This window comes from Punctularia strigosozonata (assembly GCF_000264995.1).
Source record: "Punctularia strigosozonata HHB-11173 SS5 unplaced genomic scaffold PUNSTscaffold_1, whole genome shotgun sequence".
In the NCBI taxonomy this organism is placed as follows: Eukaryota; Fungi; Basidiomycota; class Agaricomycetes; order Corticiales; family Punctulariaceae; genus Punctularia; species Punctularia strigosozonata.
This window is the reverse complement of record NW_006767433.1, coordinates 134,637-150,798: the sequence shown is the minus strand read 5'-3', so window position 1 is coordinate 150,798 and position 16,162 is coordinate 134,637. Positions and strand designations below refer to the sequence as shown.

Here is a 16,162-nt window from a genome sequence, read left to right as displayed (position 1 = left end):
GTATTAAGCCTGGTGATACAATGCGTGCTTGCTACGTCGATACAACTACATCGTGAGGTGTGAATCCAGCTATGCAGAAAATATATGATCTGGTGAATCAGAGCGTCTCCCAACCTCCGTTGTCGACCGTGCTCTCGAGTTTCCGAGCGACAAGCGTCGGGATGCCGTGGCTGAGCCATAGCTTCCGTATTTCTTCCCATCGGGCGTGATGCAGGAACTGTCTCCGGCCTCGCCTGAGTATACTTCATGAGAAACTGAACAGCTGAGATATTGAGTACGAAGCAGCCTCACCTCATGGACATATCGACCTCTCCGTGGACGTCGAGGTAAGGCGAAGCGACAAAGGTCCCATTGCCCGCGTAAAGATATAGGAGCGAGCATCGTTTCACGCAGAAATATATGCCGACTGCCCCGCCGCACCTGCGCCAAAAATGCGTCGTTAGCGGAGCCAGCTATTAATCACATGAAAGATACGCACTCTCGGGTATGCATGTTGCATTCGCCCCTCCCCGCTTCTTGGTCGATGCAGCAGTGGCTTTGCATGCAAACGACCGTGCCGCAGATGAGACATATCGCAGCGTCCGAGGGAGCCGTGTTGCAGCGAGAACACGAGAGAGCCTTGTCCTCGAAGAGGTTGTCCAGCACGAGGGGCAGCTTCGCTATCCGGTAGACGGCAGGGTAATCGAAGTAAACCGCGACCATGCCGGAAGACGTCCCGTGCATGTGGCCGTAGTGCGCGCACCATCCGGATAGAGCGTTCTGCAACGCGTCTTGATTCGGCAGGTCGGACAGGGGAGGGATGCCGAGCATCGATAGGAGCCGGGCATACTCCGAGGGTTCGTCACCGTCGAAGGCCGGGGTCGGGAACGCGTTCGGGAGCATCGCGCGGCAGAGAATGGCGGCCTTGCGCAAGAAAGGTAGCGTGAAGGCGTACAGGAGCTTCTCCATCTGGGGCTCGCCCATAACTCGGAATACAAGAGCCAGCGAACCTTCGAACATTGGCGAATGACGGACGACGGACATGAAGAACATCCGGAGGTCCCCGAATATGCCCTCGTGCTGTCGTTGCTGCACCGCCGAATGGTGCCAGTTCCGGTTTCTATGCTGAAGCAGCTGAACGATGCCGATGACCGCCTTGGCCAGACAAGCGTAGTACGTGAGCGTGAGGATGTGCCGGAGCATTTCCGGCGCGACGGCCGCACTCTCCACCAGGAGCGTGAACGGGTCTCGCAGGATGAGAGGGTAGGCGAAGGCGGCGTGGGTCGCTCTGCTCCATTCGGGCAGCAATCTCTTGATGACGGCATGGCGGACGGCTTCGCGCCCCTCGTCGGGTCTGCCCTTGAACTGGAGGGCGGCCAGCTTGGTCAGACAGGATACCAAGCCGCGGATCATCTTCGTCTGCGGCTCCGTAAGGTTGTCGGCGATGAGGGTCCCGGGAGCACCAGTGCCGCGCTGCATCACTTCCATCGATGCGATCGTGTATCCGACAAGGTCCTCTGGGAGGTAAAGGCCCGCACCGCGTTCCCCCTGTTCCGGCTCCGGCCGATCGCGTAGATGCCTTGTTTGCGATGATAAGACTTTCGCGGTCGCCATGACCGTGTCTACGATCTTATGCAGCTCCATGCTCTCAACCTTGTCCGCGTTCCTCAACGCGGTGATGTACCCCGGGTCCTGCGCGCTCCAGAACACGAACTCGCCCGTGCCCATCTTGAACTGCAGCGACTCCATGAGCGGGTCCGGCTTGGACTTGAGGATGCTGATGCCGGACGCCCGGATCCAGTCCGTGAACGGGACCGTGCTCAGCGCCGCGTTCGAAGGGACGGAGATGGGAAGCATCACGTTGCCGAGGCTCTTGCAGAGCGGGCAGATGTACTCCTTGCGCGCCAGGCTTTCGGGGTGGTTCCGCGTCGCCTGGCTGCGATGGCGTTGACGCATCGACAAGCTATAGACGTTGAAGCAATCGAGGTGCATCATGTGACTGCACACCGAGGCGTGAAGGCCGAAGCGCGTGCTGTGCGAAGGGTAGCCCTCGAACGTGTTGTTCGAGGCCGGCTTCGAGCTTTGTATCTCGTTCTCGGGCGGAGGGAACACGGTACGCTGAGGATGCTGCGCCGCGCGATCGAGCGAATGGGGCATGGCGAGGACCTCGTTGAACGCCGCCGCGCTGCCCGACGCCTGGCGCCTCACGACCCTGCTCGGCTGCAGCATCCCGAGCGCGCCGAACGCCTTCGACGCCGTGTTCAGGTCCTCCTGGCACACGATGCACGTCCCGAACGAGACGGCCTCCTCCGCGCCCGCGCCCGCCGCGTCCGCCATCTCGTCGTCCTCGTCGTCCACGTCCTCAAAGTTGTCCGCAAAGCTCGCCTGCTGCGCCTTCATCTGGCGCATGATCGCCTCCTGCCGCGCCTTCGCCGCCCGCTTCTTCGCGTCCTCCCCGTCCTTCTTCGCCTTGTCCTCCCCGTCCGGCGCCTTCCGCCGGCTCGCGACCGCCTCGCGCACGTGCTCCGCCAGCCGGTCCAAGATCCACCCCGCGCGCGCCTTATACGTCTTGTACTTGTCGTGCGCCTCGAGCGCGCACACGGCGTCGACGACCGTCCTCCCGCCCGCGAACGCCGTCTCGGCCGCCAAGCGGGCGAACGACGCGCCGCGCTCGACGAGGGCGACCATGACGAGGTGCAGCGTCTGGTCGAGGATCGCCTCCGCCGACGGCGGCGTGCTCCCGTTCGCCTGCGTCGACGCCAGCACGTTGTCGACCGCGAAGAACGCGATCTGGAGCATCACCGGCGACTCGAACACGAGCGGCAGGCGCGCGAACGGGCCGGACGCGGGCATCCCCGTCGGGCGCGGCACGAGCACCGGGTCCTCCTCCCCCGTCCGCTTCTTGATCCGGGCGCGGAGGATGGCCTCGACCTCCTCGCGCTTGTTGCGCGTGTAGTGGTAAAAGAACGGGTCGACCTCGTCGAAGCACTCGGGCCGGAGCTCGTACGTGCCCGCGTCGAGGTTCGACTCGGGCGGTCGGAAGTGCGCGACCTCGCGGAGGACGTGCTCGAACGCGACGTCGTCCACCATCCGCTCCGCGACGCGCTTGACGAGGTCCGTGAACGTGCACGGGCCGACGGCGAGCGCGTGCACGACCTCGCGCCGGATCGCGTCCGGGAGCGAGAGCCCCTTCGCGTTCGCGCCCTCGGTCAGGATCGTGACGATCACGTACAGCGCCTCCTCGACCATCCCGCTCAGCTGCGCCTCCTCGTACGCCTCGTGCAACGTGATGCCGGAAAAGTAATTGAGGAGCTGGAAACGGTCGAGGACGCTGACGAGGACGACGTCCGGGTCGATGAGGATGAGCGCCGTTTGGAGCACGTAGATGTCCTGGTCGTAGCACAGCTCGCGGAGCATAAAGTCGCGATAGTGGAGGAGCTGGCCGCGGATCGCGAACCCGTTCCGGACCCAGAGCCCGACGCGTATTTGGGCGACCATCGCGAGAACTGGAAAAGCACGAGCAGTTCGTCAGCATCCACGGATCGCCATCTCGCTCTTTATATTTAATATGAACTATATCAAAAACCCGCTCACCTCGGAGGGGAAAGTCCACGACCGTGAGGAGCGAACGCTGGCTATGGCTCTGCGCGAGCGCCGTCCCGATGCTCGCGTACCCCAGCTCGCGCGCGAAGCGCTCCTCGCCGAGGAGATGCACGTGCTTGAACAGCTCCGCCAGGAGCCAATGCAGCGAGTGGTGAAAGCTGACCCAGCCCTCGAGCACGTCGAACTCGCATATATGGTACGTCCCGCGCCCAAACTCGACGTCGTGGAACGCGACGGGCGCGAACCGGGTCCGGTCCTGTCGGTCGGGCGAGAGCGTGCAGCCGAGCATGATGTAGTGCAGCACCGTCTCGACCGCGCCGAGGAGCTGGGCGGCGGTGCCGTGCGCGAAGGCCTCGCCGTAGACCTTGATGACGCGCGAGAGGGAGAGGGTGACGTTGAAGACGCTGATCCACGCGTCCGTCTCGTACTCGACGTGGGACGCCGCCGCGCGCTTGTTCGGGTTGACGCACATGAAGAGCTGGCAGGTGCGCGCAAAGTGGGCGAGGTAGGCCGGGGTGCTCGCGATCAGCCGCTGGACGGGCGCGTTGTGGCACAGGCAGCGCAGGTCGGAGAAGACGGGCATGAAGCGCTTGGATTTGAAGGGAAAGGCGTCGACGTCGAGCGAGGCCGCGCTGGGCCCGGCGCCGGCGGCGGAGGCGGACGACGAGGAAAGGACGCGTTTGTCGGCGATTTGGTTGGTGAAGAAGGCGCTGACGATGGAGAGGATGCGGGTGGCGAGCTGATGGTGTTGCACGAGGTGCGCGGCGACGGAGGGCACGGTGAAGAGTTGCAAGGCGAAGTACTTGATGGAGGTCTCCGCCTCGCGGTCGATGAGGAGGTACGCGTCGATGATGCGGGGGTATATATTCCCGAATCGCACGGCTGAAACGGAATGCATGCCGTCAATACACCGCCCGAACGGGGGAATCGAGGAGTACGCACCGATGGCCATCTTGTGGTCCGGACTGATGCTGAGGATGCTCGCGTACATCTCCTTCAGGGACAACCTGGGCCGCTTCCAAAGCTTGGCGTGATAGAGGAACAGCCAATCGATCCTCGCCGTGCCCTCGCCGTCGTCGTCCGGGATGAGCTTCGAGTGCTCCCTGAGCTTCTCGGCCGCGTCGCGGCGGCGGCGGGGCGAGAGCAGCTCGGCGGCGATGATCTCGCGGAGCATCAGCGTGTCCGTGCCGACGCGGGCGCGGGTGAGGTCGAGGAGCCACTCGACGATGACGGCCGCCATCTGCTCGCGGAAGGTGTCGTGCGCGCGCCGGACGGTGACGCCGAGATCGACCTGGGCGAACGTGCGCGCGGTCTCGAGCAGGCGCGGGACGTTGTTCCCGCACTCGAGCACGTCGCGCCCGAGCTCGTCGACGCGGCGCGCGATCTCGGCCGCCTCGGCGCGCGGGCGGCCGGTGGTGTCGATCGCGAGCTGGATGACCTCGTCGAAGGAGTGCTTGTCGTCGTTCCAGAGGACGACGCAGTAGACGTCCTTGGTGAGCGGGTCGGAGGTCGGCTGCAGGCGGAGGTCGGCCTCGGACGCGGGGGGGCCGACTTCGTCCGGGGAGACGTCGAGCGTGTCGAGGACGAAGTCGAGGGCGTAGCCGATCGTGCGCGACATGGCGGTGTGCAGTTCGGCGGGGACGGACGCGCGGAGGGGGTAGTTGGATACCGGGGGGACGTCGGCGGCCCAGACGGACTTGGGGGCGCCGGCGGGTTTGGAGGCGAGCATGCTCGCGAGGGTGGAGGTCGAGGGGCCGCCGGCGTCGGGTGGGAGGGGTGGATGGTGCGGGCAGTTGATGGGATGGCGCCAGGCCTCGGTGTCGCCGCAGTCGCAGGATCCGCCGGACTGCTGGGCGACGAAGAAGGAGATGTTGTGCCCGCTGTGATCCGTCGCGTGGAAGCACTTGGAGCACATCACGCAGCTGTCGTCCAGCGCGCATTCCCTGCGGGACGTCGACGTCGGTCAGCGATCTGCTACAAAGAGTCTGAGAGACTAAGAGACAAAGGGTGCGAGAGCCACGCAGGCGAGATCGGAAGGGCAGGGTACACAAAAGGAAGGAAAGGGAGGAACTACTCACTTGCAGCGAAAGCAGCTCTGGCCCTTCTTGAAGATATGACCGCACGGGCGACCGGGGACGGCGGCCTCGCCGTCGCCCGCGCCGCCGAAGCGGAGCTTGGCCTGGACGTCGCTCAAGAGGGCGTGCATCGGGAGGCTGCTGTTCGAGTTGGGGAGGAAGAGATGCGCGTACGGGCCCCAGAGCGCGTCGTAGAGCGCGGCGAGGATCTCGGCGCGGGTCGAGGGCAGGAAGAAGTGCTTGCGCGCGCCGGGCATCGTCTCCATCGCGAACCGGAGCGCGTCGAGCGGCGTCTCGCCCGGCGTTGTCGGCGTCGCCGCCGTCGCTGGCGTGGATGTCGAGGAAGACGAGGAGGCGGAGGCGGCGGCGGCGGCGGCGGCAGAGCGGGAGCCGGCGCCGAGGAGGCGGGAGGGGAGGAAGGAGGAGAGGCCGGACATGGGGCTCGGCCTCGGGCTCGTGATAGGGTCGACAAGGACCGCGCACGGTCGGCTTTGCTCTCTCAGACACAGACACCGGGATCCGTCGCCGTGCCGGTCGTAGACGGCGGGGGCGCGAGGGACGACGGAGGCGAGGTCGTGGTCAGTGGGAGAGCCACCCGTCGACGCCGCCGTCTCTCTCTCTCTCTCACTCTCTCTGGCTTATACCATCACCGCGCCGATTCGTCATCCACGCTCGCCACGAACACCCGACCTAGCCATGACCAGCACGGGCCCGCTCGCCGACGCGCCGCCGCGCCTCATGGACGGCGCCGCGATGGACTACTTCCTCATCGAGACCGTCGCGGCGCTGCGCGCGTCCGCGGGCGTCGCCGTCGCGCGCGCCCGCGAGATCGAGCGTGAGATGGTCGACGCCGGGCTCGTCCCGCCGCCTCCGCCGCCCGCGCCGCTGCTCAAGAAAGAACGGGAACGGGAACGAGAGAGGGAGAGGGAGAGCGCGGGGAGCACGCTCGCGAGCGCCGTCACCGCGGGGAAGGCGCCGCTCGACGAGGACGAGGAAGAGGTGCGGGTGCGGCTGGAGAGCATCGGGGCGCACGTCGGCGCCAATCTCGCAGAACGGTGCGTCCGGGCTGGCCACGGCGGGAGATTGTCGTTGACGGACACAAGGTCGCCCTCGTGAAATAAATAAAAAACGAAAACTACAGGTTGTGTCGCGATCGCGGGCTGTTCGCGGACACGCTCGACTCGGTCAAGTTCATATGCAAGGACGTCTGGATCGCCTGCTGGGACAAGCAGGTCGACAATCTGCGGACGAACCACCGCGTGCGCCATATCTTCCCCGCGTATATGCCCCATATACCGACGTGACTGACCACCGCCATCGCGTTTTCTAGGGCGTGTACGTCTTACAGGACAACGCGTTCAAGCCCATCTCTCGTCTCTCGTCGTGGGAAGGCCGACCCGATGCTCTACGACGAGCGAGACTGGTGCGTGTGCTCTCTCCCTCTCTCTCCGCTCCTCGTTCACCCAACGAACTGCGCTGATTCGTATTAACGACAGTATGTCGCGCTCCCGGCGGGCATCATCCGCGGCGCCCTCACCCGCATGGGCTTCGCCAACGTCACCGTGACGCCAGAAATCAACAGCATGCCATCGTGTGCGTCCCTCTTCTCTCTCTCAAAGGCATACGCGTATACAACGTTTACTGATACTTATCGTCGGCGCCAGGCACGTTCCAGGTGAAGCTCCCGAAAGGAACTTGAGAAGTTCGCATTGCGTCGACCGCATAGTTATACGGTGGTCCACAAGATATATCCTGTACTGATATGCGCCATCTTCGGTGGTAATATACACTGTTTGTTCCCATCTTCGCTCTATCATGATGGATGCATGCGTTCCGATCTGGCGGCAAAACGTACATGAGCGTCCAGAACCTGTCTCGCGCGGATGAAAAAAACTCACCACCGTCTAATCTCAAACTTCGTGAACGTCGCGCTCCCCTCCTCCTCCTCCCCGACCTCATGCTCCTTCACGATCTCCACCGCCGACACGTTCGCGACGCTCGGGCCTTCCCACAACAACGTCTTACTGGCATACACACATACCACACCACACACCCCCACATATCCCCAGTCAGCTCGAAGAGGAAGAGGAAGAGGAAGATCTCAAACGCATAAAAAAAAACCTACAACTTCTCGACGCTCTCGTCTTTCCCCACCGCCGCGCCCTCGACGTGCCCGTCCGGCGTGTTTCGCACCCACCCCACCAGCCCGAGCGCGCCCGCCTGCTTGGCCGTCCAGCGGCGGAAGTTGACGCCCTGGACCACGCCCCGGACCTGTTTCCACGTCCCCCACATCCGCTCAGTACATATCTCAGAGAGACTCTAACTGCCGAACCGGTGCTTGTAGTATATATATACGCGCACCTGAAACTCGATCCGTCTCATAACCGCAGAATATAATCGTACACTCGGTCGCATGCAAAAAAGACAAGCAGTAAATTTAAAAAAAATTACTCCGGGAGGTGTGTGTCCTTGGTCCTTTGGCCCGGAGAGGGATGGCGATGACGTCAGACCTTCGTCTTACTGATGCGCCAACCCGCGAAACGCACACAATTCGCTCTCCCTCACTAGACCAGATTTGCAGCTGGTATTTTCTGAAATCGTGGTATCTCCCACGCTCAGGTTAGTATTTTTCTTTGTCTCGCCTCCACGCTTGATGGCCTTCGGGAGGCACCGCACGCCATACCCCGCCCCTGCTATTCGTTGCAACAATCGACAGAGCCCACCTACGGTCGTCTTGAAGGTACTCAGGAAACAACGACAGAATGAAAAGTCGGCAATGAGCATACCGAGCCTAAGCCAGACACTGTCTATGCGTGAGATACTGTGGAGCATAATACACGCTGCTCGAGATCTATGTCAAAGATCGTAGTATATACCAGTTGCAAATCTGGTCTACTCGCATCCTCCGCCTCTTGCAAGGGCTGATGTCCCCTTCGGGGTGACATACGATAAAATTGGAACGATACAGAGAAGATTAGCATGGCCCCTGCACAAGGATGACACGCTTTCCCGGAGTGGTAGACCTACGGGTCTCAATATTTATTGATTCTCTTTTTCTTCGACGGTATGAACCGGGATTCGTCACAACTTGAGCTAACTTAACAATGTACAGTTTCATTGACCGCTCAAGAGTGGGAGTTGGGACAGCTTTTTTACTCGTTACAGGTCTACGTGCACCTTTACCTACTATGAGCAAACCGGTATTCATCACAGCTGGAGCAACTAATCCTAGTTAAACTACATCAACATGTTTTTATGAGTGTACTTTATAATGTTCATCGGGAAATGCACAGTCTCAATGACCTTCCAATTGGCTCAAGAGTGGTAATTGGAACAGCTTTTTTATTCTCGTTACGTGACTACTTGTGATTGTGATGTGCTGATATGGTCACGGTCTTATCTCAACCTTTCGCTGTCTGGCTCCTCGTCTGCGGTCGCCATGTCCGCCGTCACCCCCGCCAACACGGCCTTGGCCGCTGCCGAAGTCGTCATCCTCGAACAACGAGTCGGCAACCTTATCAACAACATCCGAGCCGTAGCCATCCGTCCTCAACGCAAGATCTCCTCGCTAGGATACTGCCTGACGCAGCTCTTGCTCCACACCCACCAATGGCGCTATTCCTACTTGACTGACCCGGCACCGTCCCCAGCGCGCGGGCACCGTCAGCACGGCACGGCACACCCAGACTACGTCATCAAGCAGCGCATCTTTGCACGCACGCCGGGCGGCGCTCATCGCGATCGCCCTGTCGCACTGTTCGACTTGAAGCGCCGGGAGAGCGACGCAGATGGCGGGAAGCTGCATCGGGAGGACTACGCTCGGTATCTAGCCGACCGTACCATGGTCAATGGTTTCCTCATCGTGCTCATCCTCGGCGAATATACGCGCGTATGGATAGTCGATAGACCCGGCGCTTCCCCAAGAGAGCTTCCGCGGTGCAAGACAGGCGATAGCCAGTTCCTGCGGTACCTGGTGGAGTCAGCCCGCAGGAACGGGTTATCCGCAAACTTGATTCAACGGATAAATCTGTGAGTTTGTGGTACAGTTGATGCGGGCATTACCCTGCTGACTACCTAAATGACCAGCATGTGCCGGAACAGATTGCAAAGATGAAAAAATCAAAGACATGCGCGACCTCCACATGGTCAAAAACGTCCACTGTGATGGAGTTCGAGATTTGCGTAGAGCCATAATCTGTCTGCAAGCTATAAGAACGTTGGGAAACCGTGCACTGTTCGAATTTACTAGAATACAAGGTCCACCATAACCTAGTAAAAAGGATATAGGAAGCGATTGTATGCACATGCGAATTCGAGTGGATCTGTACATCGATCTGCCTTGTAAGATCTAGATGTTTCGCAGGGGTGGCTTGCCCAGTGACGCATCATGATAAATATTACTCCGCTGCATTGCATGCACGAAATGGATTACACGGCAATCATCATGCCAGGTAAGGGTTCCTGCGATCTTGTCAGTGATACATACCACAATGCAAAGACGAGGTCACTCACTAAATCAGTCTCCTTTGGTGATTAGGGAACAGCTTCCTAAGAAGCTCAGCCAGCGACAATATTTATTATTATTTCCGCTTCCTTCGATCCGGTTTCGCAACCCTGCCTTTATTTCGCTCTCTGTCATTTTCTATGACCGGTCAACTTTAGTCCTTGCTGTGACTCATAGCTGATGCTCAATCTTAGACGCCATTCCGCCGGTGCTTATCGCAATAAACGAACACCGACGAACATGGTACATTGGATCATTGCTCCGTTTGCTGTCGGATCCGCGAACCACGCCAACTCAGCATTTGCGACGATGTTTCGAGCGAACAAGCTCAAATGAACAGAATTCGAGCGTCCACGGCGATCGCGACCCGGGTTATCTCCTCAGCTGTGCTTGTCTCAGCGAGCGGCGGATCACCCCTAGGCTGATCAATGGTATACTTAGTGTGCATGGGCACACACACCCCTCGCCGCCGATAAGGGCTACGCGTCCCGCTAACCCTCATTTCCAGTCATAGCTTCTATCATTTCCGCCGTGAGAGCCCATGTTATCGCTCCCCGGTGCTATGCGCCCGTATCCGTCTCCTTCCTACTTGGCGGTCCATGGCTGAGTGGCGTATGACAACGGTCAGATCATTTCTGGGGTATCAGTGCAATGTGCTCCTCGACAACGAAGACGTCCACGCCAAGACCGAAAGGTCATCTATTCGCTGCGCGGGGCGCGGGGTGAATGCGTTGTTGCACTTGAGACGCGGTGATTTGAACGCCTTCTTGTGTGACAGAGGGCGTGACAATAATGAACACGACCGCCATTTAATCAGGGTATGGCACACGGTGCATGCGATCTGTGTGTACGAAATTACAACGGTAACGGAGTGTATTGGAGGCACGAACGAAGATGGCGGGCAAATGGAGGTCCGAGCAGCGAGCGGAGAACGATCTGTGCCCTCTGGTACACACTCAGTTGGATGAAACTATCTTCCTCGCCTCTGCCTGATCGGGATACTACTTCGGAGGTATCGACGGCAGGACATATTGCGAACATCTGCATGAGTCGCTTCTCTTGAACACGATCTGTGTTTGAATGTCAACTTTGAGCTCCGCTGGAACGCCACGTCACTTGCCTCAATGCGACGCTGAGGGTTTCTCCATAACGGATCGACATCACTACGAGTATGTTCCTCGTCCTACAGGATACATAAAATAGCAACCCTTCCAAAATGGCTCTGGAAGATATGCGGCGCAGAACTATATCGTGGACTCGGTGAATGATTGGATCCAGCAATCCTTGAATACCTACCGCGATGTCTGTCCAAGCATCGGGATCTGTTTCATCTCACCAACCATACTGGCTGTTCACACCCGCAAACTCGGGCTCCCTCACTGTAGCTCTCTGGACTGCTATGCTGCTCTTATATTTGCAAAAGCTTGGCTAAGTCTGACCTCTTTGATCTCGAGCGCCATATTGAGTCCTGTTCCCTGTCACCGTTGGCCTTGATCAATGCTTCCACGGTGTCGGCCGAACTGGGCGAATGCTCACCCGCATATATGCCTTCTGCTGTGGGCGGCTGGGTGAATGCTTACTCCGCGTCAGGTACACACACACAGCCTGGAGATATGTATATTCATTGGCGCTCACTTTCGACCATCTAGCCGCAACCTGTCATTGCTGAAACACAGGGACTGCCTCAATATCTATCACGCAGATCCCATCGTGCCATTGTAAGCGCTGTCAGTAGGTCTCGACGACACCGTCTTATTCGCGCCATTACCGCCGCTTAGATCAATGTTCACGATTTTCTGATATCTGGGACACTACATTCCTTTCTTAACGTCTTCCTCCGATGTTCCTACTCACCCATTGACGCCGAACGCTCAAGTTGCTCCATTACGGTGAGCTGCAAGCTTATATAAAGACCTCCCTGTTGCCCACTGAAGTCCCGCAGATACGTTTCCCGCCCCTTCCTCTCTCTTTTCCTCATACTATTTCCCAATAATGTCAACTCATAGCGACATATTTGCTGACAACGCGCCACCTATCGACATGGATCGTCTCTCCTTCGTTACAGACACCGACGCTACCGAAGACGACATCCTCGGGCCGGGCCGGTCGCTCAACTGCTTGCTCACTTCGTGGGGATTTCGTTTGGATCGACTGTTGATCACCCTCGCACGTCGTATGGGCTATGGACCGCAAGAAAGGGTATCGCGTGCCCTTCGGCAATGTGCCACCATGCGTACCCTCCCGATTCAATCGTCGTCCTGTAGGCACCAGCACGCGGTCAGCGACGAGCTCGCAGGCATACCGCACCACGCGAACCTCGACAAGATGCTGAAGTGGATCTCTGACGCCCCTTCGCTCCTGTGCACTATGTGTAGAGACCGTACGGTGAAGGTGCTGGTCGCTCGGTCATCTGTGCGACGAGCTTGTCAAGAACTGGTTCATCTTCTAAAGTCAGTCTACTCCGCCTCGACGAGTCCAGTAGCTCGGAGCTAACTCTAATGCTTAGCGGACCGAACGTCTCGTCTCGCGTCATATCCGTTCACTACATCATGGCTTTGGTATCATTTCACGTTGCGTTCCTGGACCTTTTTGCTTCCCTGAACGCGGTGACATCGTTGCTACGTTTACGGACTATTCTTTACCTCGAGCAAGAATGCGAGAGCGCATCGCTCGTCTCTTCATCTCGCCGAGCGCTTGCGTGCCTTACCCAGAGCAGAGTCCTCAATCAAATCAAAGAGTTTGACTCTCTCGACGCTTGCATCACCCTGTCCGGCAAGGAACTCCATCTCACCCGGGACGATACGATATTTACCGAGTATATGGGTCATCTACGAAGGACATCCTCCCACATTATCGAGTTGACGAGGTAAGCAGCTGTCGCATCCTTCACTGAACAGATACATGTAACTGCGTAAGACGACAGTGACCCGGATGTGCAAATACTTGCCATCACTCGGCTGCGACGCTTCTTCGTCACCTGGACTTCAATTTGGTTCAAATCTAGCATGGTCGACGAGCTTACATTCGACGTCGTCCAGCGTTGGTGGCGATGTCTCGGCGAGTGCAAGGATCACACGCTGCAAGCCGCATTAACCGACTTTCTCGTATCGTTATATGGTCCCTGGTTCTGGACCGCCCGTCCAGATACCCTCGAGATCCTCTTGCGCCCGTTGTTATGCTTCAGGTACATTTTGAGTTTTGCGCAGGTGGACTGTGCCATGACCGAAATTTCACAGAGCCCAACATCCCGACCTTTGCGAAGGCGGAGGAGCGGTCCAAGCTGCAGCTCAGACCATTCAAATTGGCTTCCGCCGCAACATACTATGGCATCCAGCCCCGCCGATGCGCGAGGAGCTCAACTCCCTCAAGGATCGTCTGGAACCCGGTCAGCTGATGGGCCTAATGGATGCTTCGGATCCCGCTGCGAGCCTCCTTCTAATATGGGAGGACCATCCGTTGGGCGGGCCGTGCCAGATGTCCTTCAGAGAACGCGCAATGTCTTCCTTGGATCTTGAGCGATGGATTAACAGGGGCGGGATCAGGCGTGAGATCCCACCTGGCGCTCTGGAGGCGATTTGTAAAAACACCGTCTCCTTGATTTTATCGTGGGTCCGACGCTTTGACCAGGCTCATCTGACTGATCCAAAGGTGTTGTAGATTGTCTTTTTCGAGCACTATGATGAGAGACGTCGAGTTCATCGCGCCATTGTGGGATAAGCGCGTCCGCTTAGCTCTGGCTTCGAGATTGAAGGCCGCCGCCGCTGAAACTTCGACAGAGGTACCCGAAGTGCTGCAGGAGTGGTTATCTCGGGACGTGCGGGACGACCTATTGGAGCTTCGATGTACGGGAATTGTCGTCGGATCCCTGACCGATTGCGGGAGAAAGCAGCCTAAGGCTCGTGTGTTCACCCTCTGCCCTCAACCTTGATGCTCAACCGAGCTGTCGCACAGGTTTACGACGATCATTATCGTCATCCGCACCCCACCTTTCGACACTACCGCAAAGACATGTCCTATGCTCGACTAATTGCGCCATTCCGTGGCCGCGAGCACCTGCGCCGGGTCTCACTCGCCTCAATGGGCGACGGTTACCATCCCGTAGTCTTGCCGTTCGGGAGGAGGCACGAACATATCGGCCTTTATCGTCAACTGGACGGCAACGATCAGGATGGCGCTCTCCTCACTCTTTCAGAAAATTTGCATCCGATAGGCGTCCCATTCTCTGACGAGCTCGAAAACGAGGAAATGGAATTACACATTTTAGCGTCGACATCCGCAGACGCGGCGATTTATTGGGTGACGAGGTAAGCAAGCACCTGAGTATCTTCAGCCAGGGATACAGTGTTTATTGTTACTGTAGAGACGCGGAGCTAGTGCATGCAATGCGCCAACGATGCAAAGAAAAGCGTGCTATGTGCAATAAAGGCGCCTTCATTGCATGTACGTGTGGATTCCAGTGGGATGACTAGTGATTGTGGAAGAGTGCCGATACTATCTAGAAGACCGTTTGTAAGAGTCATTTATTGAGTGATGCTCCATGATGCGTATCATTTCACCGTAAAACAGTCATCATACGACCACCAAAGTACCAGGTAATGCTTCCTGATATCGTTTCGGTTAGACATGATGCAGCGCGTAAACCAAATCACTCACTAAATAATTACTCTTCGATGATTGGGGAAAAGTTGTCTGAGAATCCCGACCAGCGAGTCGTTCGAACCGCCAAGTCTCCGAACAGCGAGATGTACCAGGCTCGTATTGCAATCCACGTTCGGTGGGAGATCAACAAGATCCGGTGCCGAACCGAGGTTGATCCTCAGGCTTTTGAGCTTCCTGCAGTGTCTCGCGAGAGAGATCAAGGCGCCACATGTGACGCCGGGTCCATAGCCATATCCAAAATCTGTCGACGTGACAGCTGGACAGGAGCATATGTCTAGAACCCAAAGTCTAGGTCCTGAATACGTAGAGCTTCGTGTATCGTCTTGTTTGAAGCGGAGGCTATCGAAGGTGTGAATTCAGAAGAGGATGCCGAGTGACATGGTCCCACCCCGCTGTTGTCTTTCTATCAAACACTGTCACGGTGTCGCCTACTGGCGCTGTGACACGGGGAAAAACCGTGGTAGGCATCTAGTAATTCATGACCAGAACGAGTGCAGTACAAGAAACACCTTCGTAGTAGAAAATATAGTTCTTGTGGGAAAGGGTCAAGCATCTGGCAAGAACCCTACTGTTTGCGAAACCTCTCTCCTCCTGACATCTTGATCGTGTAACAATTAATCCTGAGACAATGCAATACTCAGCGTGGATTTTAAGAAGCTGATAAAGATGTACCTTCATGAAAGCGAGGGGATCAGAACACGCCTTGTGAGAGCAGATTGACTGCAAGTATTGCAAGAACTCGGGACCGCCTGTCGTGCAAGCAGCTTGCTCCTGGGGGGCTGAAGATCTCTGACGAATAATCCACACACGAGTTGTAGTCCCTGATATGAGCATCACCACGAAGTTGTCCACCATATTCTTCTGGCGCAAAATCTCTACATAGCTCAATGCCTGATCTGCGGCCTGATCAACCGAGTCAAGAACCTGCTTGACATATATCAACGCCACAGGTTGCTGCTGGCAAACTGCGTCCGTAATAGTCCTCCCACTGTCCTGCCTGCTTGCATGTGGCAGAGAAACAATAGTGAAGTCCGGGGCCTTCGGCTGTGGTGAACCATCGTCTATTGCGACCGACCGTTGGTAGGAATCAATGGACTCGGAGCGATTAGAATTGTCGTAGTCTATGTTGTCATTCTTTGGCCCCACTAGGTCTCCGATAATTAGTTGGTAGCTTGAGGATGCTATACGAGACAGAAGGACTGCTAAATGGCAGTAGAGCCTGATTTCGTCCCATCCCGGTTGGATTAACCAGCTGGGCTTTTGCTCAAGTTGTTCGGCAGCCGCTCGTAGTTGCTACATCCCAGTGGTTGTGAGTATGTTATACAGAGCATAGAGTAATCAC

General features: G+C 57.7%; 5 protein-coding genes across 5 annotated transcripts; 3 read left to right on the top strand and 2 right to left on the bottom strand.

Annotated features, from left to right (window-relative positions):
- Window positions 1–97: 97 nt before the first annotated feature.
- On the bottom strand, window positions 98–6,094 carry PUNSTDRAFT_56352 (uncharacterized protein; the record flags this gene model as incomplete). Its single annotated transcript, XM_007377998.1, has 6 exons — window positions 98–233; window positions 292–420; window positions 479–3,485; window positions 3,574–4,464; window positions 4,525–5,525; window positions 5,661–6,094. The coding sequence occupies 6 exons, from the start codon at window positions 6,092–6,094 to the stop codon at window positions 98–100; spliced, it is 5,598 nt and encodes a 1,865-aa protein (XP_007378060.1).
- Window positions 6,095–6,353: 259 nt separating this feature from the next.
- On the top strand, window positions 6,354–7,356 carry PUNSTDRAFT_58324 (TRAPP complex subunit trs33; the record flags this gene model as incomplete). The annotated part of the gene is made up of 5 exons (XM_007377997.1): window positions 6,354–6,712; window positions 6,799–6,916; window positions 6,988–7,080; window positions 7,154–7,250; window positions 7,322–7,356. The coding sequence occupies 5 exons, from the start codon at window positions 6,354–6,356 to the stop codon at window positions 7,354–7,356; spliced, it is 702 nt and encodes a 233-aa protein (XP_007378059.1).
- Window positions 7,357–7,551: 195 nt separating this feature from the next.
- Window positions 7,552–7,949, bottom strand: PUNSTDRAFT_128825 (Acylphosphatase; the record flags this gene model as incomplete). Its single annotated transcript, XM_007377996.1, has 2 exons — window positions 7,552–7,681; window positions 7,783–7,949. 2 exons carry the CDS (start codon window positions 7,947–7,949, stop codon window positions 7,552–7,554), a joined length of 297 nt encoding a protein of 98 aa, XP_007378058.1.
- Window positions 7,950–9,096: 1,147 nt separating this feature from the next.
- On the top strand, window positions 9,097–9,919 carry PUNSTDRAFT_139790 (uncharacterized protein; the record flags this gene model as incomplete). The annotated part of the gene is made up of 2 exons (XM_007377995.1): window positions 9,097–9,686; window positions 9,744–9,919. The coding sequence occupies 2 exons, from the start codon at window positions 9,097–9,099 to the stop codon at window positions 9,769–9,771; spliced, it is 618 nt and encodes a 205-aa protein (XP_007378057.1). The 3' UTR covers window positions 9,772–9,919.
- Window positions 9,920–12,153: 2,234 nt separating this feature from the next.
- On the top strand, window positions 12,154–14,089 carry PUNSTDRAFT_128823 (uncharacterized protein; the record flags this gene model as incomplete). The annotated part of the gene is made up of 5 exons (XM_007377994.1): window positions 12,154–12,611; window positions 12,668–13,027; window positions 13,085–13,345; window positions 13,398–13,766; window positions 13,819–14,089. The coding sequence occupies 5 exons, from the start codon at window positions 12,154–12,156 to the stop codon at window positions 14,087–14,089; spliced, it is 1,719 nt and encodes a 572-aa protein (XP_007378056.1).
- Between the last annotated feature and the right edge of the window lie 2,073 nt (window positions 14,090–16,162).